The 24,049-nt window shown below is 43.9% G+C and overlaps 1 protein-coding gene across 2 annotated transcripts in view; it reads right to left on the bottom strand.

Annotated features, from left to right (window-relative positions):
- The window catches only part of CTPS1 (CTP synthase 1), a 28,681-nt gene that overhangs the window by 1,838 nt on the left and 2,794 nt on the right, over positions 1-24,049 (bottom strand). For both annotated transcript variants that reach the window (XM_015411687.1, XM_015411688.1), the window contains exons 3-17: positions 22,469-22,639; positions 19,480-19,580; positions 18,684-18,800; positions 17,429-17,512; positions 17,090-17,170; positions 14,473-14,624; positions 13,660-13,792; positions 9,632-9,720; positions 8,370-8,464; positions 7,834-7,896; positions 6,253-6,296; positions 5,598-5,694; positions 5,179-5,234; positions 4,988-5,084; positions 4,184-4,328 (exon numbers count right to left, since the gene is read on the bottom strand). In XM_015411687.1, coding sequence (XP_015267173.1) covers positions 4,184-4,328; positions 4,988-5,084; positions 5,179-5,234; positions 5,598-5,694; positions 6,253-6,296; positions 7,834-7,896; positions 8,370-8,464; positions 9,632-9,720; positions 13,660-13,792; positions 14,473-14,624; positions 17,090-17,170; positions 17,429-17,512; positions 18,684-18,800; positions 19,480-19,580; positions 22,469-22,639 — 1,525 coding nt within the window. The remainder of the gene's footprint in view (positions 1-4,183; positions 4,329-4,987; positions 5,085-5,178; positions 5,235-5,597; positions 5,695-6,252; positions 6,297-7,833; positions 7,897-8,369; positions 8,465-9,631; positions 9,721-13,659; positions 13,793-14,472; positions 14,625-17,089; positions 17,171-17,428; positions 17,513-18,683; positions 18,801-19,479; positions 19,581-22,468; positions 22,640-24,049) is intronic.

Genomic DNA, 24,049 nt, shown 5'->3' with positions numbered 1-24,049 from the left:
AGTGTGAGCTAGCTCAGTTTTTTTAGCCTCCAGCTCACAGATTTTTGTCTTAGCTCAGGAATGATGGCTCCAGAGCAAACTAATTTATGCAGTAGCCAAATCACTCACTCAGAACTTTAATACCAGTAGCTCACAAAGTAGCAATTTTGCTCACAAGACTCCACAGCTTAGAGGGAGCATTGCTCTGGCTCATTCAAGTCACTGGGCAATCAAGCCATGCGTGGCCAAAGCCCACAGCTTACTATAGCCTGCAACACCCAGCCACATCAATTGCTAGACACAGTTTTTCTCCACAATACCCCCCTCCCCTTCATAGATATATTGAATACATATCCTCCACAACTTTGATCTCAAGGCTTCTGAGGAAATCAATAATGAACAATGACACATTGCACTAAACAGCTAAAAACAATTAAGCCAGCATGATGGTGTGGTTAGGGTGCCAGACTAGGATTTGGAAGACCCAGGTTCGAATCTCCACTCTACCGTGAATGCTCGCTGGGTGACCTTGGTCTGGTCACACACCCTCCGCCTAACCTACCTCATAGGGTTAGGGTAAAGAGGAGGAGGAGGAGATAAATTGCTTTGGGTCCCTCGTGTGGAAAAAGGTGGAGTAAAAATGAAATCAAAGAAACCAAACATTAACAGAAGGGAAACAGGCCGCCACACTCAATCAGAAGTCTAACTTGAACAGACACCCAGTGCCTGGCATTGACCAGAGCAGGTGCCAAGCAAGCAACTGTGGGGAGGGGTCCATAGTCCCTCCGGTAGCCACACGCCTCCCTGCTGAAGGTAAGGGGCACACTGAACAGAGCTCCTGCAAGGGATCTCAACCGATGGGCACAGATGTTTGGGACCCCTAGTTGTCCCCGGGCCATTTCAGGGCAACCGCTGCTTTGATTTGTTTCCAGAAGCAAATAGGCAGCCAGCGCAAGCTTAAGCCAATCAGGAATCCTGTTGCTGTGTCTTGTACCTATGAAGGCTTCTGGAACAAAGAGCAGGGTGCCTCCTCTAAACAACATGATACCTGTGGGTGCCCCCCCCCCCCGACATTTTTCACGGTGCCCACCAAGTGTTTTTAGAAAGTGGGGTAGGGCTTCTGACTGGCTGGGCATATTTTTAAAAACATCGCTACAGGAGCAGCTGCCAGCACAGCCCCAGGATCTTCCCTGTGTGACTGAAGGTAAACTGAGGCAGCCATTTTGTGCCTGGCTCCGCCTTTTGCAGCAGGCATTTTGTGGCGCAGTGTGGCAGGGGCAGCCACAGAACGGCTGCTGCAGGAGGGGGAGCCAGCCACAAAATGGCTGCCACAGCTTACTTTCAGTCACAATACAGTAAAGATCCTTGTGCTGTGGTGCACCGCCCATCAAATCTCCAGTGGCCATTCAGAAACCTTGCTGGAAAAAGCCCCCGTGTCCCTGCCCCGCTTTCCAAAAACACTTGGCAGGCACCAGGAAAGGTGTTGGCGGGGCCCCATGGCACCCACGGGCACCACACTGGTGACCTTCCATAGGGTCTAAAGAGTGCTTGGCTGCCCGTCTCAGGCAAACCTCCTTGGAGGTCATCTTGTATATAGGAAGCACTCCAGGTCTGGCAGAACTCCATGAATCACTGGCAAGCCGATGCGACACAGCCAGAACGCACAAGGCAAGGAGGAGCAACAGCCTAGCGGCGACTCTTTTAAAAGAGGGCAAACTCCCAAAGAGCATTAAGAATGCTGACTTCCAAAACACGGCATCAGCAATAGCTTACCCAAAATGACAGCTGTACCCTGAGAAGTCAGCACAAGAAGACAGACCGGTCTCTCTAAGGAGGGAGACGAAAGCCAGGGTGTATCAAGTGACGATGGAGGCAAAAAGCCTCCATTGCTTCCGTTTTGCAGAAGCAGTGGTGATTTCAGCAAAGATCTACAATAAACTTCCAGTGCAAGGCCATTCAAATACTAAAAGCCACTCTCTTCAGATGAGAAACAGGCTTTCCTTTTAACAGAGGACCGCGGCACCTTCAGAACTGCAATGATTTTATTGTGGCAGATGCTTTTTAGAGTCAGAGCATGCTTTGGCAAGTTAGCTGTAATCATTTTTCCAAGGCGCTGCCTGACCCAATAAGTAACTCGGTGACAACAATGACTGCTACGCATGCAGCCGTTCTACTGCCTTCAGGATCTAGAAGTATCTGCTGGCTTCCAAAGCTCTTTGTCCAGAAGGAAATGGAAGGCTGCGTCTACACAGCTGGACAGAAGCTTACCCACTGATGCTATCAGAACTTCATACAAAAGTGACCCGCAAGAGCAGCACGCGCAGCCATTAGCACTAAGAGGCCCGCAGCTTCGAGGCCTGCAGGAGCAGACACAGCGCAGTCTCTCTTTTTCTGTCCCCGGATTTCTTGCTGCCCACAATCATCACAGCTAGTCTTGTGAAATCACTGTTGATTGCCAGTGGCCAGCTCAATCCCTTTGGAAACTTCTGTTTGTACCCCATTTAACTGGTCACCAGAGGTATGCTAAGCAACAGCTCAGAATAAACTGAACAAGGAAGCTACATTCTCACGTATTTAATTATTAAATTTCTACCCCGCCCTCCCACCGAAGCGGCTCAGGGCGGCTTACAAACAATTTAAAACCAACAAACAGTTTACAACCAGCAAATACAAAATAAAATACAATTCATACAATTCTAATACATAGTTAGGCTAAATAAATAATTACAGCGGCACCCAGTAATAAAGTGCTAGTGCGGCCCCACCGGAGCAGTCGGTTTTTATTGGAACGCCTGGCGAAACAGCTCCGTTTTTACCGCTCTATGGAACTGCTGGAGGTCCCTTGGAGCTCTGATCTCGTTGGGGAGCTCGTTCCACAGCGTTGGCGCCACCAGGGAAAACGCCCTGGCCCTAGTTACCACCAACCTGGGGCTAAAAAGCTACTCTCCACATGAACACTCTTAATATTATTAAAACAATTTTATCAAGGGAAAACTTGGTAGAGGCCAAAAACACCCACGATGCCTTCTCACAACCCTGGTGCTTATATACGTCCTGATTTTATGCACCGCAGAAGGGTTTCTATGCCTTCTGAACCATGTTATTTTGTTTAGCCTCTTCATTTCCTCTTAACTTTAATGCCGCCCAAGGTGGACGGAACTACCTAGCTATCGCAGAGTTGTTTTATGTCTGAAGAACACTTTTCTTGCATCTTTCTAGCGTCACTGTTTTTTCGGACAACAGTGAATTTTCCCCTGATCTGCTGAAATGCAGTGTGCTGGAGTATATGAGGAATAAAGGTGATTGTCCCCCCCTCCCATGATCCAGAGCCCTCCATAAAGCAACCCTCTCTAGCCTAATGACACAAGGACAGTCTAGAACCAAGAAAGACTGTGGTGTTCAAGGCACTCCGTAGACCAGGTGTTCCCAGCCTTCCTAGGCCTGTGGGCCCCTCTGCAATCTGACAGTCCTGGGCACAAACACAAATGGGCCACTGCAGGGGGCCAGAGCCACACACACACAAGGATGCCCAAGTGCGGGGGAAAAGAGGGGTAATTTAAAAAAATACACTGAGAAAGTTGGGGGAGGGGGGGAGGGAGAGACTAAACCAGCACTGCATTGGCAGCAGCTGCTGAAACAATGTTATATTAATCTGCACAACCAATCTGGCCTCCACTGACCAATCAGAAGCCCTGATGGGTAGAATCATCAAATCACAGAGTTGAGAGGTCCCTCCGGGGTCATCTAGTCCAACCCCCTGCACAATGCAGGAAATTCACAACTCCCTCCCCCCACCTAGCCCCACCCCACTTTCTAAAAACACTTGGCCAGTTTGTTGCCTGCTTTTGCAGAAGGGGTCAGGTCCCGGTTTTACTGTCCTACCACGCTCAGAGAAACCCTCATTACTGTCTAAAATGAAACAGGAGTCCAGTGGCAGGCTTTTGAGAGACAGAGAGCTCACTTCATTAGAGGCACCGCTAAACTCCTGCTTCGTTTTCTTGCCACAGACTAACGCGGCTACGCATCTGGAATTACCATGCTAATGTAGGATATTGCACTCCAGGCTCAAAGAAGAAAGGATACTGCATAACCTGAAAGCATCTGCACCTGGCATAACTTATTGTATCATATTAGCACAATGAACAGCATAGAAAGCACCTGCCAAGCAGACTCACAATGAGCCGGGAAACTTAGCTGAACTCACCTGGGGGAGAGTCTGCAACCTTTCTGTAGATAATGTGTGAGTCTCCCTGCAGACGCCAGAAGGAGGCCGAAATATGGGGGAGACGGCTTGATGGGTCTGGAAAGGAACTCTGGGTGATACTGGATACCAACGAAAAATGGATGCTCTAAGAGAGAAGGCAGCACAGGCAGTGATCAGCAAATGCTAGAAGCAAACCCAGACCAAAGTGCATATATTCCATATAAAGCAGGGCCTGATATCTATTACTGACAGGCATTTGTGCTCATCTCTGGAATTTAAGGAAAGAACGCAAAGATCTGAAATATCACCTACTATGTGCTAATTCTGAAACAACTCTAAATTCCAGAATTCCCTCCACTACTGACTGCTGCAATGCTCATCGCTCGTCTATCAAGGAACAAAGACGTGCCCTTTGGACATTAAAAATTACATTCCGATTAGAGCCAGAGACAAATTTTTAATAGTTTTTAATAGTTCCAAGAGGGGAGCAGCCATTGCTGCTTTGTCCCAGTTAGCCTTCGATAAAGGTTTTGATTGCGCTGGGAGCAAAAAGAGATCGGATCTCATTAACTCCGCAAAAGACTTGCTCTCAACACTCCTGCAGACTCAGCCGCCTTCCATCATGCCCAGCAACTTCTCCCCCCCTTCCCCCAATTTTGTTTCCTGTGGAACATCCAGCTGAAGAAGAGCTCTGGGGAACTCAAGGGCTTATTTTGCTACTCTGGACCAATTCTGCTGCTCGCAGTAAATGTATCACCCTAATGTCAGTTCTCCCCTGCCCCGGTCACTAACGTGAGTGCTCACCTTCCAGCTCAACCACCTCCATTCGCTCTCCTTCTACGTCCTGGCCCACAAACTTCATGCCTTTCTCTTCAAAGACGTTTTTCAGCTCTGGATTTACCTGTGGAAAGGAAACTGGTGTCACAGGCTCTCTTGTTCCCACAGAATGGGGGGGGGGGACGGGACGGGGAAGATCCCAACATGGCAGATGGTACCTCAAATCTGTGCCTGTGCCTCTCTTCTATATAGTCACCGTCGCCATACAGTTTCCCTAACCAAGAGGAGAACACAGCCCTTCAATTACAAGAAACACGATTAGATCACATCACCACCGTTGCACTAATTTCCAGCTTCAAGGTTCAAATGGATCAGACCTCCATAATTATGTGCTTATCTTATATCCCAGTTCTGTTAGAAAGTATCTCAACAATCGTGAGGGTACGCAACTCCAGCCCTGGAAACAGTCTGCTTAGCAAGCCCTTGGAGTTAAGATAGCAGATTTTCTGTATTTTCCAAGAGAGATTCTGAACTTCTGTACCGCACACCTCAGCAACAAGTCTTAGCAAAGCCCATCAATAACCAAAAGGGGAGAGGATGGAAAAACAAATGAACAGGGGTCTAGAAAATGTCATACTCATGACTGAATTCTTTGTCTGGAAGATTGTTCTCCTTTTGCCAAGTCTCATGGTACCACCCATTTGGCCAGGATTGTGTTCCGGCATGTCTATTACCTGAGGGAGACAATGTGAAGAAGAGTGCATTATGATTGGAAAGGGCAAACACTGCTAAATTGACATCGGTGGGGGGAAGAAACAGCGCTTTTTGGCATAATCGGCCTTCCAAGGGATACATAAGCACCATCCTTAACTGCTGATACTCCACGAGAGAGAGAGAGAGAGAGAGAGAGAGAGAGAGAGAGAGAGAGAGAGAGAGAGAGAGAGAACAAGCTGCAGAACAACCGCATCAAGATTACTTTAGAGTTATGGCTTCTAACCGTTCCAGACCCAGAACCAGTTCACATGTTCCATTGCATTTGACTGCTTTCTGACACCAATATTATAAAGCAACACAGAGCCGTCACATTGCTCCACTCTGACCATTTACATTAAAACAACCGTTCTCCCAACTTCATTCTGCATCTACCAGTCACCGGAGAGAATGTTTCACACTCAGGCGGCGCTTACTCTCATGATAAATTCCCTCTCAAACTGCCTGGTTCATTTTGTACGTCTGATTTCCTAGTGAAAGAATGGCGTCGCTTGCCACTGTTGTGGTGTGCATCAACTCACCACTGGATGTGTAGTCTTGGGGTCAAATTCTGTAGAGTTGGAATCTGTACATTAAAGAGACAGGAGTACATTAAAATCAGGCGTCCCTTGCTGCGCAAGCCCAGAGCTTTTTCTATTTTAATCCTTGTTTTCTCCATCCTCAGGAAGAGGCATCTTTTCCCATCCATCACACACAAGGTAGTCAGACAACAGCTGTAACAAGCTGGAGGCCCACAAGGTACCATGGGATGATTTCCCTTTGATCTAAAGCTCCCCTCCCAGCATACTGTAAGCTATTAAGAGACTGAGCAGTCTTATTTCCCTTGTCTTTAGCTGATGCTCCGCTGCCCTCAGAATCCCACGCCTCCTGGAGCATGCTCAGCCATTATCAGGGTGGTGGCTGTGTCGGCTGTAGAAACCTCTTCCCTGTCTGTGGGTGACCTGCTTTTGCTGTCTTCCCAACAAGGCACCTGTAACGCACGCTTCAGAAAGAACAAGCTGGGGGCACACAAAGAACTGTGGGTGAAGAAACTAGGCCTGTCTCCCTCTTTTGTCTCTCTCTCTTAAATTGAACAAGTTGCTGTCAGACACTATGCTAGTGTCATCAGGCCATTTTGGGGAGCATTTTTCCTTTGGTTAATTTTAAACAGCAGAGGAGAAGCATACCTAGAGATCTCCTGAGTATGCAGAAACTCCTGCCTTGCTGGTGGGTAGCTTGACCTTGTACATTTCAAAAGTGGTACTTTGCTTATGCCGAACCACAGCCAACACCCGCCGTTTGTGACAACAGCTTGGATCCAAAAGGTTCTGCTCCACTAATAGTGGGGGCTTCTCCTAGCCGAAGAGATAGGAATCCTCAGTCTGGGGCAAGTGATGCATTGTATTCTTGGTGCTTGAGGGGGGGGGGGCAACTGTGGAAGAGCTTCTAGTGTCCTGGCCCCACTGCTGGACCTCCTGATGGCACCTGGTATTTCTGGCCACTCTGTGACAGAGTGTTGGACTAGATGGGCCATTGGCCTGATCCAACATTGGCTTCTCTTATGTTCTTATGAGACGTGTTCCATTGGTGGAAGGCTCCGTGAACCCAGGGAATCTCTGGAGGAAGGCTCTACCATTAGTGAAAAGCAACCTATGGATCCATGAAGCCAGCTGGGTGACCTTGGGTCAAGTCACAGCTCTTTCAGAGCTCTCTCAGCCCAAAAAAACAAGTCCAGCTTGCCACCTAGTGGTACATAATGAAAAGGAACTAGAACTTGAGGCTGCCAGACAATCTTAGGATCTCCTGGCTATACTACACACAATGCCATACGATAGTTAATTAAATAATTATGGCTCCAATGCCCTTGGATACTAGCATCCTTCAACAGCCTGAACAGCCCACATAGCCTGAGCTCGAAGTTAAGCGGGGTTGGCCATGATTAGAACTGGGATGGGAGACCAGCAAGGAGGACTGGGGTTGCTACGCAGAGGAAGGCAACAGTCATCTACCTCCATTCATCTCCTGCCTTGAAAACCCCATGAAGGGCCACCATAAGTCAGCTGTAGCTTGACAGGACTCCATTATGAACCCCCAACAAGGTATCCTTCCGTCGTTGCCTTTACCTTGCCAACCCAGGATGTTGCGTGCAAACTCCACAACTGCTAACTGCATTCCCAAACAGACCCCTAAAGAAAAGAAAAAGGGGGAAGGGGAAGCAGAGAAAGCTATTTAATGCAGGTACAAAGGTAAAGCAAACCGCCTTTGCAACAAAGCTGGCCTTCCTTGTTCCATTCCTGTTTGCAACTCCCTGTTAAAACTCCCAGGAATTATTTGCATACGGTCAACATGCAGAGGATAATGGGAGAGGCCACTGATCCTGTGCGATCTTGATGCTGCAGACAAAACAGATACTGCCCAATATTACCGAAAACTCACCACTCCCCCACTCCCCATCACCATGATGCCTCATGAAAGGCCACCAGAAATCAGTACCAGTAGGCGCCTAGATAATTGACAGGCCTCTTCGTATACCCAGTCTTCATACATTACTGGGAGTATGGCCTTATGATCAAAGTATGCATCTAGGAAGCACAAAGTTCTGCTCCCACCTTTTCCTCCATATGTTTTCCTGTATGTGAAGAACTGTTATTTCTCTCACCTAAGAATGGTTTTTTCTGTTTTCTCGCCCAAGAAATGGCTTGTATCTTCCCTTCTGTCCCTCGAACACCAAAGCCACCTGGAACTAGGACTCCACTACAGAAAGAGAAAATGACCCATTCAGCAAAGCCTGCACTTTTCAGCCTTATCCCCTGAAAACATATTTCAATGCTTAGACGGGCATTTTTAACATCTGTATACCCCCAGCTACATAATTATGAGTATGTTTCACAAAGGGCAGGACCGAAAGTTGGTTAGACCCAGAATCTCAAACCTCAGGTCTCTGCCAAACAGCTGCCAAGCAAACAGAGAGAAGGCAGGATTTGGAGCACAGATACAGCGGGATATGGAGGGATGCTTAATGGTCTGGAACCTCTCTCGCTGCCCCTTGTCCCCAGGATGTAGCACACACGCTTTGGGAAACCCAGTCGGGAGTAGGATTAAACACTCTTCTGATTGCTGATTCTCCCCTTTAAATAACCCCCCCACACACAGACACACACATCTTTACAGAAATCTCTCTTCAGCTCAGGAAAAAAACTTTATATGTATAATTGTTTTAGGTGAACATACTGAAGCCAGATAATGGGCATTTCTCATACATAGAGATGCAAGCTTCAAGAAGAACCAAGGATGGTTGTAATGCCCCATCTCTTCCAAGGGACACTACCCTGGGGGAATAATTCAGGTGCTTTGCTGCATCGGCTTGCAATAAAAGTTGGCCAAAGTGGACCTACCAAACAAGGATTAGAGGGGTGAATGGGGAAGGGGAGTGTGTTCTAACTTATACACACCCAAATGATTTGAAGAAGTCAACACAGTGTACTTTTATTTAAGGAATTTATATGCCACCTCTCCAGAAGCCTGCTAAATTCCATGCCTAATACACCCTTACCTGCCTTCTCATTTGTCTGTCTATATGACATTCTCCTCTCAGTCTCCAGAACTGCTGATCCTAACCACCCCCCATGTAAAATCCTCAACTGTTTCAGTCATCCTATCAGCATTCTTGGCCACTTACAAAAGGGAAGCACATCGTTTCTCTCCTCTTTCATCCAGCTACTGCGCGTGTAGCTTACTCAAGCCATAAGACAAAAGCAAGACTAGACTGTCTTTGGAACGCCACGTTCAAATGGGCTTGGCCAACATAGGAAGCTCTGGGCCAAGCAGGAAAGCAATAAGAGAAGCCCACGCCGATGCCAGCAGCCATCCTTAACAGTCAGCAGTTCCACCAAAGGAAAGCAAGGTTACAAATCTCCTTACTCAGCACTGCAGAGTCTCTGCCAGGCCTCATGGTATCGAACTGGCTCCTCTTGCAGCGTAGCCGGTTCCAAGTCAGCAGAATCAATGTACTAGGAAGAAATCCATAAGGAAATATGAGAGACTGCGGCAGAAGCAGAGGAACCCAGCAGGCCCTTGAGAGCGTCCCTTTTTGTTCATCACTGACTTTATCCAGCTATCTTTATCCTACCCGATTTCCAAGGACCCCAGAGCAGAGTATTTGCTTCTTCCTTACTAATTTTTCATTACGAAAGATGGACTGAACACTTCCAAAGGGATTTTGAGCTGTGACTGCTGGTTGTTTTCCGAAGCTACACGTGAGAAGAGGGCCCTGGAAATTGTTTTAATCACAAAAGTCTGGGTTGTTTTGCATTTCATTTTAGCACCCAAACAAATATGTCTGTAGAAAGACAAGGGAAACGAGTGCTGTTTTAATGGTCATGTGTTTATTCTGCTAATGAGCACTTAATGTTCAGAGCTAACTGGCAAAGTATGTGTGGACTGGCAACAGTTAATCCTACCATCATTTACGCATATTAGCCACTTTGAGCCCTGGCTGGTCTTTACCAGAAGATCAAAGAACCCACCAAACTTGTTCTGTGACCCCACGAGGGCTTTAGATTTTTTTCTTCTCCAAACAGCAGCCCTGACAGTGCACAAGACAAACTGCTTTGCCACGTTTCATGCTTCGAAAGACATGTCACAGCGCCCAGTTTCAGAGCATTTTCTTCCCACGCTTCTGAGCTAACTGTATGCCACAGATGCATTGAGAGACCCCCAATTCAGACACCAGCTTCCAAGACAGCTCTCACACTGTCACTGTAACCACCACTAGAAACAGGAAATACAGAAGAGAAGCAAGCAGCTGGGTTTCTTTGCTGCCATCAACCGTTAAGATTGCAGGCTAAATCTGAACAACATAGCAGGAACATAAGTAGTACTTGTAGGGAGAGAAACGACTCAAGGCATTCAGTAAGGTTGGGCAAGGTTTCAGAGGGCATGTGATTCCTTCTGCTCTCTGCATAAGAAGGACCATGCTGATTCATCTTGTACCTTCCGATGGAAGGTTCGCTCCCGTTATTTTAGGACATAACCCAAAAGAAAACAAAAAACCCCTCCTTTATTTAACACACATGCAGAATGATGCTGGGGAAGAGAGAGGACCAGAATTGGGGGTGGGGAGCAATGCTCCCTCTAAGCTGTGTGGTCTTGTGAGCAAAAATTCTACTCTGTGAGCTCCTGGCATTAAAGTTGTGAGCGAGCGAGCGAGCGAGCGATTTGGCTACTGCATCAATCAGTTTGCTCTGGAGCCATCCTTCCTGAGCTCAGACAAAAATGTGTGAGCCGGAGGCTAAAAAACTGTGAGCCAGCTCACACTAAATCAGCTTAGAGGGAACACTGGTGGGGAGGGAAATCCCCTTCCCTCTGAAAGGAAGGAGGGAAGGCAGCATGGCATATAGCCCAATCTCGTCAGATCTCGGAAGCTAAGCAGGGCCAGTACTTGGAAGGGAGACTACCAAGGAAGGCTCCGCAGAGGAAGGCGATGGAAAACCACCTCTGTTTCAACCTTGCCTTGAAAGCGTCTCACTGGGGTGGCCACAGAGCCAGCTGCAACTTGATGGCACTTAACACAGCCCCTCTGAAAGGGATAAAAATTAGTTGGTGCAACCCTGCCAAGAAGAAGTCAGAGAAGTAAGTTGCTCCAGGATCATCATTTTCATGAAAGGAGAACTCATATTAGAACACAGCTCACATGCATCCTAACAAAGAACAACCTTTAATGGTGCTATCCTGAAACTAGCTGTTATTCAGCCTTTCAGCCATTCTTTTTTTTTTTTTTGAATAATATTTTATTGGGTTTTTTACACATACAGAAACCCACCACCCACAACGTCACCCATTACCATTTATACTTAATTGCTTCTAAACAGCAGCGTTTTCCATCCATTTAACACCATTTCTAAATGCTTCTAAGTAGCTACACAGTCATTTAACAAGTACATTTTCCTCCTTATTCAAACATACAAGCATCCAATAATAGTATTATTATTCTTTTCTCACTCTTTCTTTTTTCTTGAGACAGTCCACTATTCAAATTTATTTTACCATTTATACTTAAGAGTGTCTCAGCCAGATTTACATAGTTTCTTACTTCACTTCCGGAGACACCATCCCAAAAACCAAAAGGGAAAAACCTTACTTACATAATCTCTCCGACTAATATCAAATAACATGATTCAATTTATACTCATTTCATTTAAAACCAAGCCAAATTTGTAAATATTGAATAATATTAAATAGTCATATTATCCTCTTTAGGTTATAGTAATTCATTTTACCCATAAATAAATTCATATATATTACTTTCATATCTTAACCACCTTTCTTATCTATAGCTTTAAATCCCACCAACAACATCAACCTTTAAATCAGTTCACTCCAATCTAACTAATTCAACACCTATTTATAATTCATATTGACTGAATCATTTCATTTAACACCAAGTCAATTTTATAGATATTAAATACTCATCTTATCGTCTTTAACTTATATTAATTGATTTTACCCATCCAATTATATGCAAATATAAGTAAATTCATATCTTTTCCTTTCAATTAATGCCCTGTCAGCATTCCTTGCCTGTACCTTTAATTCATTCTATTAGTACTTAGGACAAGGTGCTGCCTTCTTGAATTAATTTTTCTGTTTTACATATTATATACCCAGCACCTATAGCCTACACCATTCTATACCAGTCAAAATATTCCTTAAAAAGGCCACAGATAATGTACCCATATAATTTATGTTGCTTTCTGAGCATCATTAGTTTCCTTAGCCGCAGCAGCATGTCCACATGTTCTTTCCCTCTACACAAATGATAATTCTTTCCCAGTCTATCTTCCGTGTTTTTTAAACCGACTTGTCTCCATATCTTCCTGACCTGTTGCCTTTTGCGCACAGTTCGCTTTCGCCTCGCTCTTCTCCATTTTCTTTTCACTTTACCAGTCTTTCTTTCTCCTTTTATCTTTTCTCTTTTCCACCCGTTTTCCTTATTAATTTCCTCCCTTTGCTTTTGTACCAACGTGTCTTCTAGCTCTATGTCCTCCTTTATTTTCTCACCCTCCATTGTCTGTTGGATATTTTCCGGACGCTGAATATTTTTTGCAATAGATTCAGCGTTCTCCGGAGGTTTGGGTGATTCGTGCCGGCTTACCAAAGCAGCTTTAAATCCTTCTTTAATACCTTTCTGCATTGCTTCTTGGAAATCTTTTAGAAATTGTTCCATCATTTCTCCCAACAGTTCTATCTGTACCTCTCCTTCAGACCCCATTTTGCAATCTACAGGTCTCTGTGGTTCTGTCTCAGAAACTTAAATCCTTTACCCCGAAGAAAAAAGTAAAACGAAGTATATTTACACTTAGCTGAATCTCGTTTCTGGCCGCGTTTTTGTCACCCCATGCTAAAAAAAAAAGAAAAATTCGGGTTTCCTTTAGATTCCACTCGAAGATGCCTGTATCCTTGTTTTCTTCATCGCTGCATTTATAATCCCAAAGTGAAAGTAAAAATAAAAGCGGATGGTCGTTTTTGGCGAACATGGCGGCCATGTTCCCTGTTGCCTGCTTCAGCGTCAGCGTCGGGGCTGTTTTGGACACACACACACCCCCGCCCTTGCCAATTGGTCTTTCAGCCATTCTTATGAAACCCAGGCACACATCTTCTAAACAGGTCATAAAACAAAATTTCTTATGGTAAAAAAACCAGGAGGATTTTGTCACTAAGGAACATTACACTCATTACCTTTCAAGGAACATCCAGCTATTACAGCTTTCAGAAATCAACTCCCCCCCACCAGAGGAAGTACGAAAAAAGCACCAGTATGAAATACTGGCACCCCATCAACTGCCACATCATGGTGATAACAAATATGCCCAACTTACTGCTGTGTTTAAACTTTTAAAGCTGATCCTAGCAACAACCTAGATTCTGCTGAAGCTGGTGAGAAAGCATACCTTGATCTCAAGCTTGTGATTGATAGCCAGGGCAGAATGTTCCAAAGCTTTAATAACAGAGGCGTAAGAATCGGAGAACTTGGTGTATTTGCCAACAAGAGCAATCGAGCAGGTCTCCAATAAACGATCGTATCTGTGTCAACGACAACACAATTGCAGGGTACAAGTTTAGAGCCCAGACGTACCACATGAAAACACTGAACAAGCGATCCCAGCCAGCATGACCCCTTCGGTCAGAAAGAGACCACAGAGATATGGTCTGAGACAAGGATCTCCAACAGGCAGCTTGTGCATTCCCCTAAAAGACTGCAGAAAGATCTACAAAAAGGTTGGTGTGTTGTTGTTTTTTTAAAAAAGCTTTATTTCATAGGATCTACCTCCGTGCTACTTAAGCTAGTTGCTTTATTTTTGGCACCCTTGAACACAAGAAGCAGTCTTACTCTGAGAAAGACCTTTTGGTCCATCAGGGTCAGTCTTGTCTACTCTGACTGGCAGCAGCTCTCCAGGCTCTTACGCAGAGGTCTTTCACATCACTGTGGATGGAACCTGGGACCTTCAGCATAACAAGCAGACACTCTACCACTGAGCCACAGCCCCTCCCTCCTCAGTGTTCTGGTAGAGTACTGCAGTAGGACCCAGGTTCCAATCCCCACCTCCCCATGGGAGCTTGCCAGGTTACCTTAGGACAGTCACTCAGTCATTCACACAGCTGGAAAGGTCTAAAGGAACTTCACTCCTTGTTCCACTGCTACTGCAGGAAAACTTAACAGTGTACACGAAAACAGAATTAACTCCCTAGAGACGGAAGCTCACCTATCTGCCATCTCCTTCCATTTCATGAGCATTCTCCTAGGCTGCCTCTCAATAGGAAGGTCGAGTCGGTTTCGAAAGTACTCAACCACCCCCTGCTCCTCTAGCAATAGAGGCACTCGATAAATGGAAGACACGTCATGAATGCAAATGACCTGTTTAGAGAGAGAAAGAAAACATTAGGATCTTGCTACATTACGTGATATGCAAAATAATGGGCAGCTCTGACTACCCAAGCCTTGTTTGAAATCCCCAATTTGTTGTCTCTCTCTCACACACACTCCTGTTGAACCATCTGCATTTATAAATCACAACTAACTGGAGTTTGAGTGAAGCCTCATTTTATGAATGTGGCCTTCATTAAGTCTGTTCTACCAGAGCCCAGAAAAAGCTGGATTTCTCTCTCCTCGTCACTGAGACTAGTTTTTAGGGCAGGCTTGAACAAGTGCGGCTCTGACTTCTTAATGTTCAGAAGAACTATCACAATCCACAAAATGTCACCGTGCTCAGTATTATGACCCAAAGGTTTTGCTATAGGTTCAGAATATGTACTGTATAAAACTCTGGATTAACTATAAAAAGATATAGGCATGCAATCTGTGCTACATCCTACTTTAAATAACAAAATATAAATATTTGAACTCCACTGACAACATGGCTACCTCTAGAGACAATATTTAAAACCGATAACACCTAGTGAAACTACCTGGTAGCAAGCTTCATTGTCTTTATTCCAATTGACCTTTAAAAAGCTGAACATGTATGTTAGGGAATGACCTAAAACTTGCTGTACCTGAAAGCCACCACCAACACAAAACGTGTGCAAATCCAAAGCATGTTTACTGAGAGCCAATGTGGTGTAGTGGCTACAGTGTCAGACTTAGGATATGGGAGACCTGGGTTCAAATCCCCACTCATGCAGTGGAAGTTTGCTGGGTGACCCTGGGCCAGTCACACACAGTCAGCCTAACTACCTCTCAGGTTTTATTGTGAGGATAAAATGGAGGTGAGAAGAACAACATAAGCCACTTTTGGTCTCAACTGGGGAGAAAGGCAGGGTATAAACAAAGTAAATGAATACTCAGAAGAGAGTCCCAGGGTTCAGTGGAACACAGTGACTCCACTTGGAAGTACAGCCACAGGGAACAAGTGTAAGCAGGTTCACTCGAAAGCAAGTCCCAGTTTATTCCATGGGGCTTACCCCCGAGAAAGTGGTCTTCAGACGGCAGCCTTTGCCGCAATAACAGCAGCACGGTGACTCTCTTGCGGTTTTCTGCTAGCAGAAATGCTACTTAGGGTATTTGCTGGCTAAGAAAGTAGTCTGCTGGCAGGGAACTTCCACATGACGAAACAGCCAGACCTGCCTCCAACTCACGGCTCAACCCAAATCAAGGTAATGGATGAGACCGTATTGTAAGGCTGATACAGGTGGTACAGTTCGGTAGAAAGTGAAATGTACTTAAAAGGGCATGACGACAGGAGACCAGAGGAGGAATCTAGAGCCAGGTCTTAGAATGCAGTTTCTGAGATGAGTATGAAGTCCTTCCCTCTCATAAAGCCTTTTCACTTTCTCACGAGAGATGAAGCACTCAAACTGAACTAACAGCCCGTTTACATAATTAACTGATATTAGGTTTTCAAAATTTTTATAAATATAAAAGGAACGTCAAATAGAGAACATAAAAAGAAAGAATCCATATCATAGTATTTATCATTACAATTGCATCAAAGAAAATAAAACAGAAAAAAAGGTATTTCATATTCCAATTATCCATAGACTATATATATCAAAGAAATGGGAAAAAGTCCACTATAGTGATAACTGATACTTAACCATTAACTGATATTACTTGAATACTATTTTCATGAACCTGACTGATGTCAAATTACAATGTGGCAATATTCCACTTAATATTTTCTTTTTGTTGTTCAGTTGTACAGTCAAGTCTGACTCTTCACGACCCCGTGGCCCACATCACGCCAGGCCCTCCTGTCCTCCAGAGTTTGCTCAATTTCATGTTCATTGCATCGATAACACTAAGTGGCTCTTATTCTAATAGTTTATGCTACATATTACTCCCATAGCTGACTTCTAGAAAAGATGGAAAAAATACACAAAGGAAGGGATTCCCTCCCCCTTTTCCTCCCAGGATTAATCTCTTGTTTCTCTCTAAACAATGAAGGCCAGACACTTGCTTCTTATTATTTCAGTTCTCAAAATGAGAAAAAACTTGGAATCTGACATTAGGGAGGTTCAAATAAAGGGGGGGGGGAGAACAAAAAAAGAGGGAACAGGTGTTACATGTGAAAGAATTTAGCCGACACTTCAGTCACTCATTTGTTTCCAGATCATCCAAATGACAAACAGTGCAAACAAAAATCTTCTGTTGAAAACCCTGCACAGCTTTAAAATATCTACCAGATCAATTTCATATTGATGGCCATTATAAAATGCATTATCTACAAAGCAGTGCACAAACCACATTCGCAAATGTAATGTACTCTTGTGCTTTCAGTTTAGAAACAATAACCTTGTCTATAAAGGAAATATTACAAAATAAGGAAGTTCAAATTCCATTCGAAAGATGCTAGCATCAAAGCACACTGGAAGAGTTTTTACCTGCTCTGGTTCTACGTGACAAAACATGGAAATCTTTTCTTTTACTGAGGTGTCTAGAGGAGTGGAGCACCGGCAGACAATCTGGGGAAATAAACAAACACAAGGAAACAGTAAAACTAACGGCACCACCTTTTAACCTAACTTTTAATCACCCTTCATATATATTACCCAAATTATACACTGTTTCTAAAAACAGAGCACCACTATGTATCTTTCACAGTTTATAACGTCTTTGGTGTGGTTACAAAAACCCTTTCTGTCCCAAATCCCAGAACGACCAAAAGTTTCTGTAAAAATCCAGTATGTGCCATTTCTCTCTTCTCAGTGTGCAACGCTTACCAGATCTGGTGAAAGACCAAGACCCCGGAGTTCACGGACACTGTTCTGGGTAGGCTTTGTCTTCTGTTCTCCAGTAGAACTTGGCTAGTAAATAAGCAACCAAAAACACAGGTCAGTGTGTCAAATCAAGGTTCTCTGAAATGCCACATTCAGATTTTAATTTAAAAAAAACACCATTTAAAGGGAAACGCTCAGCAGTAAGAGCCAAATGGAAGTGGCATTTTGTACTAATCATGTGTGTGATCAGTAATATACGTGCATATATGAGCCCCAGTGAGAAAGGCAGACCATAAATAACACAAATAACTATATACACACAAACACGTGAGTGTGTGTGTGAGAGAGAAAGACAGACGGACACAGAGTCTGTATCCAGGATATACAGGATCATACCTCAGGATCACAACTTATTTCTTCTACTTAAATTTAAGTGAAACATATGTACTACGGGGGGGGGGGGGGGGTTGTCTAGAAGTGAAGCTCTATAAAAGGGAGGGGCTGTGGCTCAGTGGAAGAGCCTCTGCTTGGCACGCAGAAGGTCCCAGGTTCAATCCCCCGGTATCTCCAGTTAAAAACAGATCAGGCAATAGGTCATGTGAAGGACCTCTGCCTGAGACCCTGGAAAGCTGCTGCCACTCTGAGTAGACATACTGATTTTAATGGACCAAAGCTCTGATTCAGGATAAGGCAGCTTCACGTGTTCTACTTAATTTAACCTTTAAGACCCAAACAGGTGGTACAGATGCAGCACCACAGAATTCAACTGCTCTAATTAGGTAAAGGTCTCCCTTGCTCGAAAGCCAGTTGAATCCGACTCTAGGGTAGCGGTGCTCATCTCTGTTTCCAAGCTGAAGAGCCAGCGCTGTCTGAAGACATTTCTGTGGTCATGTGGCCGCCATGACTAGACGCTGAGGCGCACAGAACGCTGTTACCTTCCTACCAAAGGGGTACCTATTTATCTACTTAAAATTTCTTGCTTTCGCTCCATATCTGTGTTTTGTACTGTCACTGTTAACTACAACCCCTTTTCTGCAGTTTCCAAGGACATATTTTTCGTCATCTCTGTTGTCACAGGATTAAACTAATCTTACAATTCTCCCAAGCTAGTTCAAAGAGGTCACAATCAGTCAATTACTTTTTTATATGGTTGTAATCAACCATATCCCCAGTGCTTTAGGCAGACTGGCCTTACGCAACCAAGCACTGATCTACAGTGAGCACAAAAGACACAATGAAAAGCTTTCCTGAGCCTTACTTGGGGTACCAGACTAACGTGAATATTACAGAAGTTCTCTCGCTTGACTTTGAACTGGAACTGACGGAACGCCTCGATGAAGGGCATGCTCTCAATGTCTCCTACCGTTCCTCCGAGCTAAAACAAAGGGATCTAGAATTATGTACGTACTCTTTTTCTTAGGCCACACACCCCATGCCAGTATCACCATGCAGAACTGTCAGCAGTTAATCTTAAGCGTGTAACATAACAGGTGATGCAGTTTATGGTGGTTTCTGTTCCATTTTCAGACAAACAAATAAGACCATACCATAGCAATGCAGGTCCTGACATCTCCATACTTCTACTTTCACCCAGTCTATACCCTTCCCTTTCTTTTTTCTCTTACTTGTTTGTATTTTTTCATATGTGCATATGTGTGTGCACGTGGAAGTCATGACCACCTCTGGTGACTGACCCCTCCTGGGGAACTGGAGGATATTCAGAGATGGCTGAATAAAGCCTGCCCCCGCCTCCCACCTCTGGTATTCCAAGAAGGTCTCCCATCCAAATAGTTGCCAGAGTCCACCCTGCTTAGCTTCCGAGATCTGACTATGCCCTTGCCTCTCAGTCTCCTCTTAGATTGCAAAATCTATACCCTTCCCCAAATTGGACATAGTCCTCAGGTGAATAACAGACCCTGTGCTTTGCTGATCTCAAGTATCCCTGTCCAAAACTCTCAGGATACTATACTGCACCCATACAAAGTGATGCCTGAGAGATTAATCCATCCTGAACCATCGCAAAGTAACAGACACAGGAAAGAGGAGATACCAGCCTCAATCACACAGACTTGCGGCTCTATACCATCTTCATCGACAGGGATCAGAGCCTGCCTCATGACCCACTCCTGGATGGCATCTGTAATGTGGGGCACAACTACAAAAGAAAAGACAAGACAGTATCAGGAATACAGTTTGACTGATTTCCAAACTAAAACACATCACAAAAATCACTATTTTGCATTTCTCAGCATATTAGGCTTCATTTTCTTTACACCACAACATAGAACTTTGTCTGCCTCAGCACAATCCTATTAATCCATGCAGATGTGCCGTAATTTTCATGTCAGATGAACAATGTTTGAGTCCAGTGGCACCTTTAAGACCAACAAAATTTTATTCTGGGTATAAGCTTTTCTGTACTTGCACACTTCTTCAGATACATTGAAACAGAAGTCACCAACCATTACATATGGGTCCCCACCCTCAACCTATATGTAATGGTTGGTGACTTCTGTTTCAAAGTATCTGAAGAAGTGTGCATGCACATGAAAGCACTGGACTTAAACTTTGTTCTGCTGCTTCAGACCAACACGGCCGCCCCCCTGAATTTATTTTCATGTCAGATGAATCATAGAATCATAAGAGTTGGAAGGGACCTCCAGGGTCATCTAGTCCAACCCCCTGTACAATGCAGGAAATTCACAAATACCTCTCCCTCCACACCCACAGTGACCACTGTTCCATGCCCAGAAGATGACAAAAAACCTCCAGGATTGCTTCCTGACCCCAAAGTGGCAATCAGCATTTCACTATATATATGTGGTTGGTCTAGACACCGTAATAAATTCTACTACTACTATTTCCCTGGGCGTGTAAGAAAGGGCCACAAGAACTAAGCACTGAGGCAACCCTTCCTGCCCTCCCTCTCATGATCTGCCTAAGTTCACAGAATCTGCATTGCTGTCAGATGGCCATCTAGCCTCTGTTTGAAAACCTCCAAAGGAGAGCCCACCACTTCCCGAGGAAGCCGAGGAAGATGACACTGAGGACTGGTGCCCTGCTCTCAGCATATGCCCCAGCCTAAAAATCCACTGCACCTGGAGATAGTGCTGCCTTCAAAACATGCATTAAAATGCATTTAGATGTTCTGGAGTCCCGCAAACTCAGGAGGGCTTACACTTTGGCTAGATGCTCTGCCTTACCTTCTGCAGTTCTTGAGGGCAAATTTAAAAGATTACCCCGAACAGAGAGGTTATGTATGTGCGCGTTGGGGGAGATTGGATCTCAGGAACATGTGTTCTTAAGGTGCCCGTTATTTGAAGAGGCGCGCACAAAACTCATTGAGCCTTTTTTGGCAGGCACTTCTGGTCAGGATAAGATGGAGAACTTGTTTTTTAACCTTGAACATATAGCGCTCCATCAGATTGCGAAATTTTGCTCCTTGGTTGTAAAAGCTCATCAATGCCCTGGTTGTCACTCGGGTTAGGACTGTTTGATTTTAACTTTTACTGTTCCCAAGTCATCTTAGTTTATTTCTTTTTACCATGTTTTATTGCAGTGTAATCTTAAGTCTGGTTTTAGCGACCAAAATGATTTTACAATGTTATTTCTTAGTACCTAGTTGCACTTTGGAAATTTTACTATTAGGCCATTGTAATTTATTTTTATTTCTATGGTTTTATATTGCTGGCTAAGCGCCGTAACAATAAAATTCATTCATTAAAATGCAGAATTCGCTGCCAGAGGATGTAGTGATGACCACAGGCACAGATGGCTTTAAAACTTGGTTAAACAGATTTGTGGAGGGCAGATCTATCAGTGGCTAATAGCCATGGTGACCAAAGGGAAATTCCACATTCAGAGACAGTAAACCTGTGAATACCACTGCTAGATGGCAACATCAGGGGGAAAGGCTTTGGTCTCTTATGCCCAGTTTGTTGATTGTCCAGTGCAACTGGTTGGCTTCTATGTGAAAATGGATGCTGGACTAGGAGGACTACTGGTCTGATCTAACTGGCTTCTTCTCATATGCCTGTAACTCCTAGCACAAACGGAGAGAACAAAATACCACCTCTGTTCATACGATCTTAGAAAACATCTGTAATCAATATGTGGAACACAAATGTCTGTGACCTAAAATTCAAATGAGATGTGATGATCATGGCAGCACATCCCCTTAATCAGCAGGCCAAAGAATAGAGTGCAATGGGAAAAAAGACCAGCTGGATGAGGAAAGATAAAAAACAAATGTTGAAGAAAGATTAGAGAATACAGGCAGAAGGGTCAGTAAATGGGAAACAACATGCCCCAAACCAGGTCTACACTCAGGGAAAAGTACCAGGTCAGACCAAATTACAGAAATTCAACTATTAACTGACTATGAAGTCCATTGTATCAGTAAGCCCAAGCTTAAAGCCTGTGGTAAGGTGGGTTTTCAGTTAAAGCAATTTTAAGATTGTCCTACATGTTCTTAGTTCTGAAGAGAAAACTCTGTAGGTGAATATCTCATGGGGGGGAGATGAAGACAGCGAGATCTTAAGACTGCTCTGCTGCAGAATACTAGATTTAGAACACTCTCCTCAGGGAGGTGGATGTAACCAATTCACAGCCTCGCTTCTGCAGACTAGCCAAAGACTTCCCTTCTCAGAAATGCCTTTGATCTATAAACTACTGGGTGGCAAAGCCCTCTGTGGTTTTAAAACTGCTAAGTTGGTATTTTTCAGTAGTGTATACACTGACTGATTTAACGGCAATTCTTCCCCCCCCCCCCCCCTCCCCCAGAGTTTTTTAAATATTAAGACGCGTTTTTTTATTTACGGGAATTCTTCCCCCCCCCCCCCCCATTCACAGGAATTTTTAAAATGTATGACGCTGTGGAAACCCTGTGAGGGCTAAGCATAGAAGGATAAAAAAATTAATTATAGAATGCTCCATCATAAGAAGCAGCAGGCTATACATCAATTTAAGTACACAAAGAATGAAACACTGCAAATGAAATTAAAGAGAAGCAGACAAATGGATTGTTACATTTCCGATATTTACCTTGAACAGTTTTGCCCAGATAGTCTCCTTTCCTTTCTTTGTTGATGACATACTGATAGATTTTCCCTGTCGTCAGATTATTGTCTTTAGTGAGACGGATATCAAGAAAGCGTTCATAGTTACCGAGGTCCAAATCCACTTCCCCTCCATCATCCAACACAAACACCTCACCTGGAGCAAACAGTGACACACAAAGATGAGCAGACGTGTTCGGAAACAGTGACTACCTCCTCCCCCGTGTCCCCCTTCCTCTGCTAAGAGCATTCTGCCGAGAAAGAAAAATGGTAACATCATTATCCAAAATCTCTTAATTATTTCACTCATGCAGCTAGTCCACACAACAAAGCTATACACAGAGGAAAGTAGTATACCTCAGTGGCTATGGTGGTGGGGGAATGCTCCCCTAGAAATAAGGTACAATGGGGGAGCACAATGATTTGAAACAGGAGAACAAAGATGTTTCCAAAAGCAAAGGGTTGGGGGGAAAATTTAAGCTGAGAGAGCCTAAATTGCCCCCTACTGACATGTAATTTTTTTTTACATTTCAATTTTTTTAAGTATCATGAGCAATGCATATCATATTATATAACATTATAGGTATTTACGGAGCAGTACAGAATAGTTAACCCGTACAACAATTAATAGGAGAGTAAACATACCAGGTCTTTATATAACCATCTGAGAGAGATAAACATGCATAAAACCAAATAGTAATAGCACTTCAATCAAATAAAAGTGGTGAAAAAATGATTACTTGTTTGCTAAAAATTCTATTACGGGGTTGAAAAACTGAACCGCCTGTTAGGTGTAGGTTTAGCTAGAGAATGAAAATGTTGGAAAAAGAAGGAACATAAAAAGGTGAAATCAGTGGAGGAAGAATCAAGGGCAGCAAAACCTGATCATATTTACATGTAGAAAAAACTAAGGCAGGAGGCAAAACAGAAACAAGAGGTCAGGTAGGAAGATGGATGACTGAAAAAGTGTTACAATAATCAAATCAAGACAATGAGAAAACTAACTTATGGAAAGGAATTGGGGGGGGGGGTTAATTATAAAATCTAAAAGGTGAAAAAAGAGAAGGCTCAAAAAATACCAAAATCTGTAGCTTGATGAGAAAGAAAAATGGCAGCACAATTACCAAACTATAAGGAACAGAAAGAATGTGAAGAGCCCTGAAGTAAAAAAATAAGAAATTCTATATTCTGAAAGATTTAGCTTCAAAAGGCAAGCAGACAGCTACGAGGACAAAGACAAGATGACAGATTTAACAAAACGACAACAGACCAAAGAATAACTGAGTATTGTCAGCATGTACATGATAGTACATCTCAAAAGATTTCAGTATGAGTGTTTTCTAGCATCTTTTCCCCTGGTCAGTTAATAATATTGCTAGTACCATCATTCAACTCTGTGCTAACAGAGTACCTAACCTTTAACTTGGAAAAAGGTTCTGTCACTAATCCACTATCAGTGCCTGACAATTTCAAATATGTACATACAAACAACCCCAGGAGAATATATGAATGCAATTTTACACTTATTACAAATTATGTCCTCAGAAATATTTCATTCTCAAAAGTG

Source organism: Gekko japonicus, unplaced genomic scaffold (genome assembly GCF_001447785.1).
Source record: "Gekko japonicus isolate JY-2015 unplaced genomic scaffold, Gekko_japonicus_V1.1 scaffold112, whole genome shotgun sequence".
Classification (NCBI taxonomy): Eukaryota; Metazoa; Chordata; class Lepidosauria; order Squamata; family Gekkonidae; genus Gekko; species Gekko japonicus.
The sequence above is the reverse complement of the archived record's forward strand: the minus strand, read 5'-3'. Positions and strand labels throughout refer to the sequence as shown.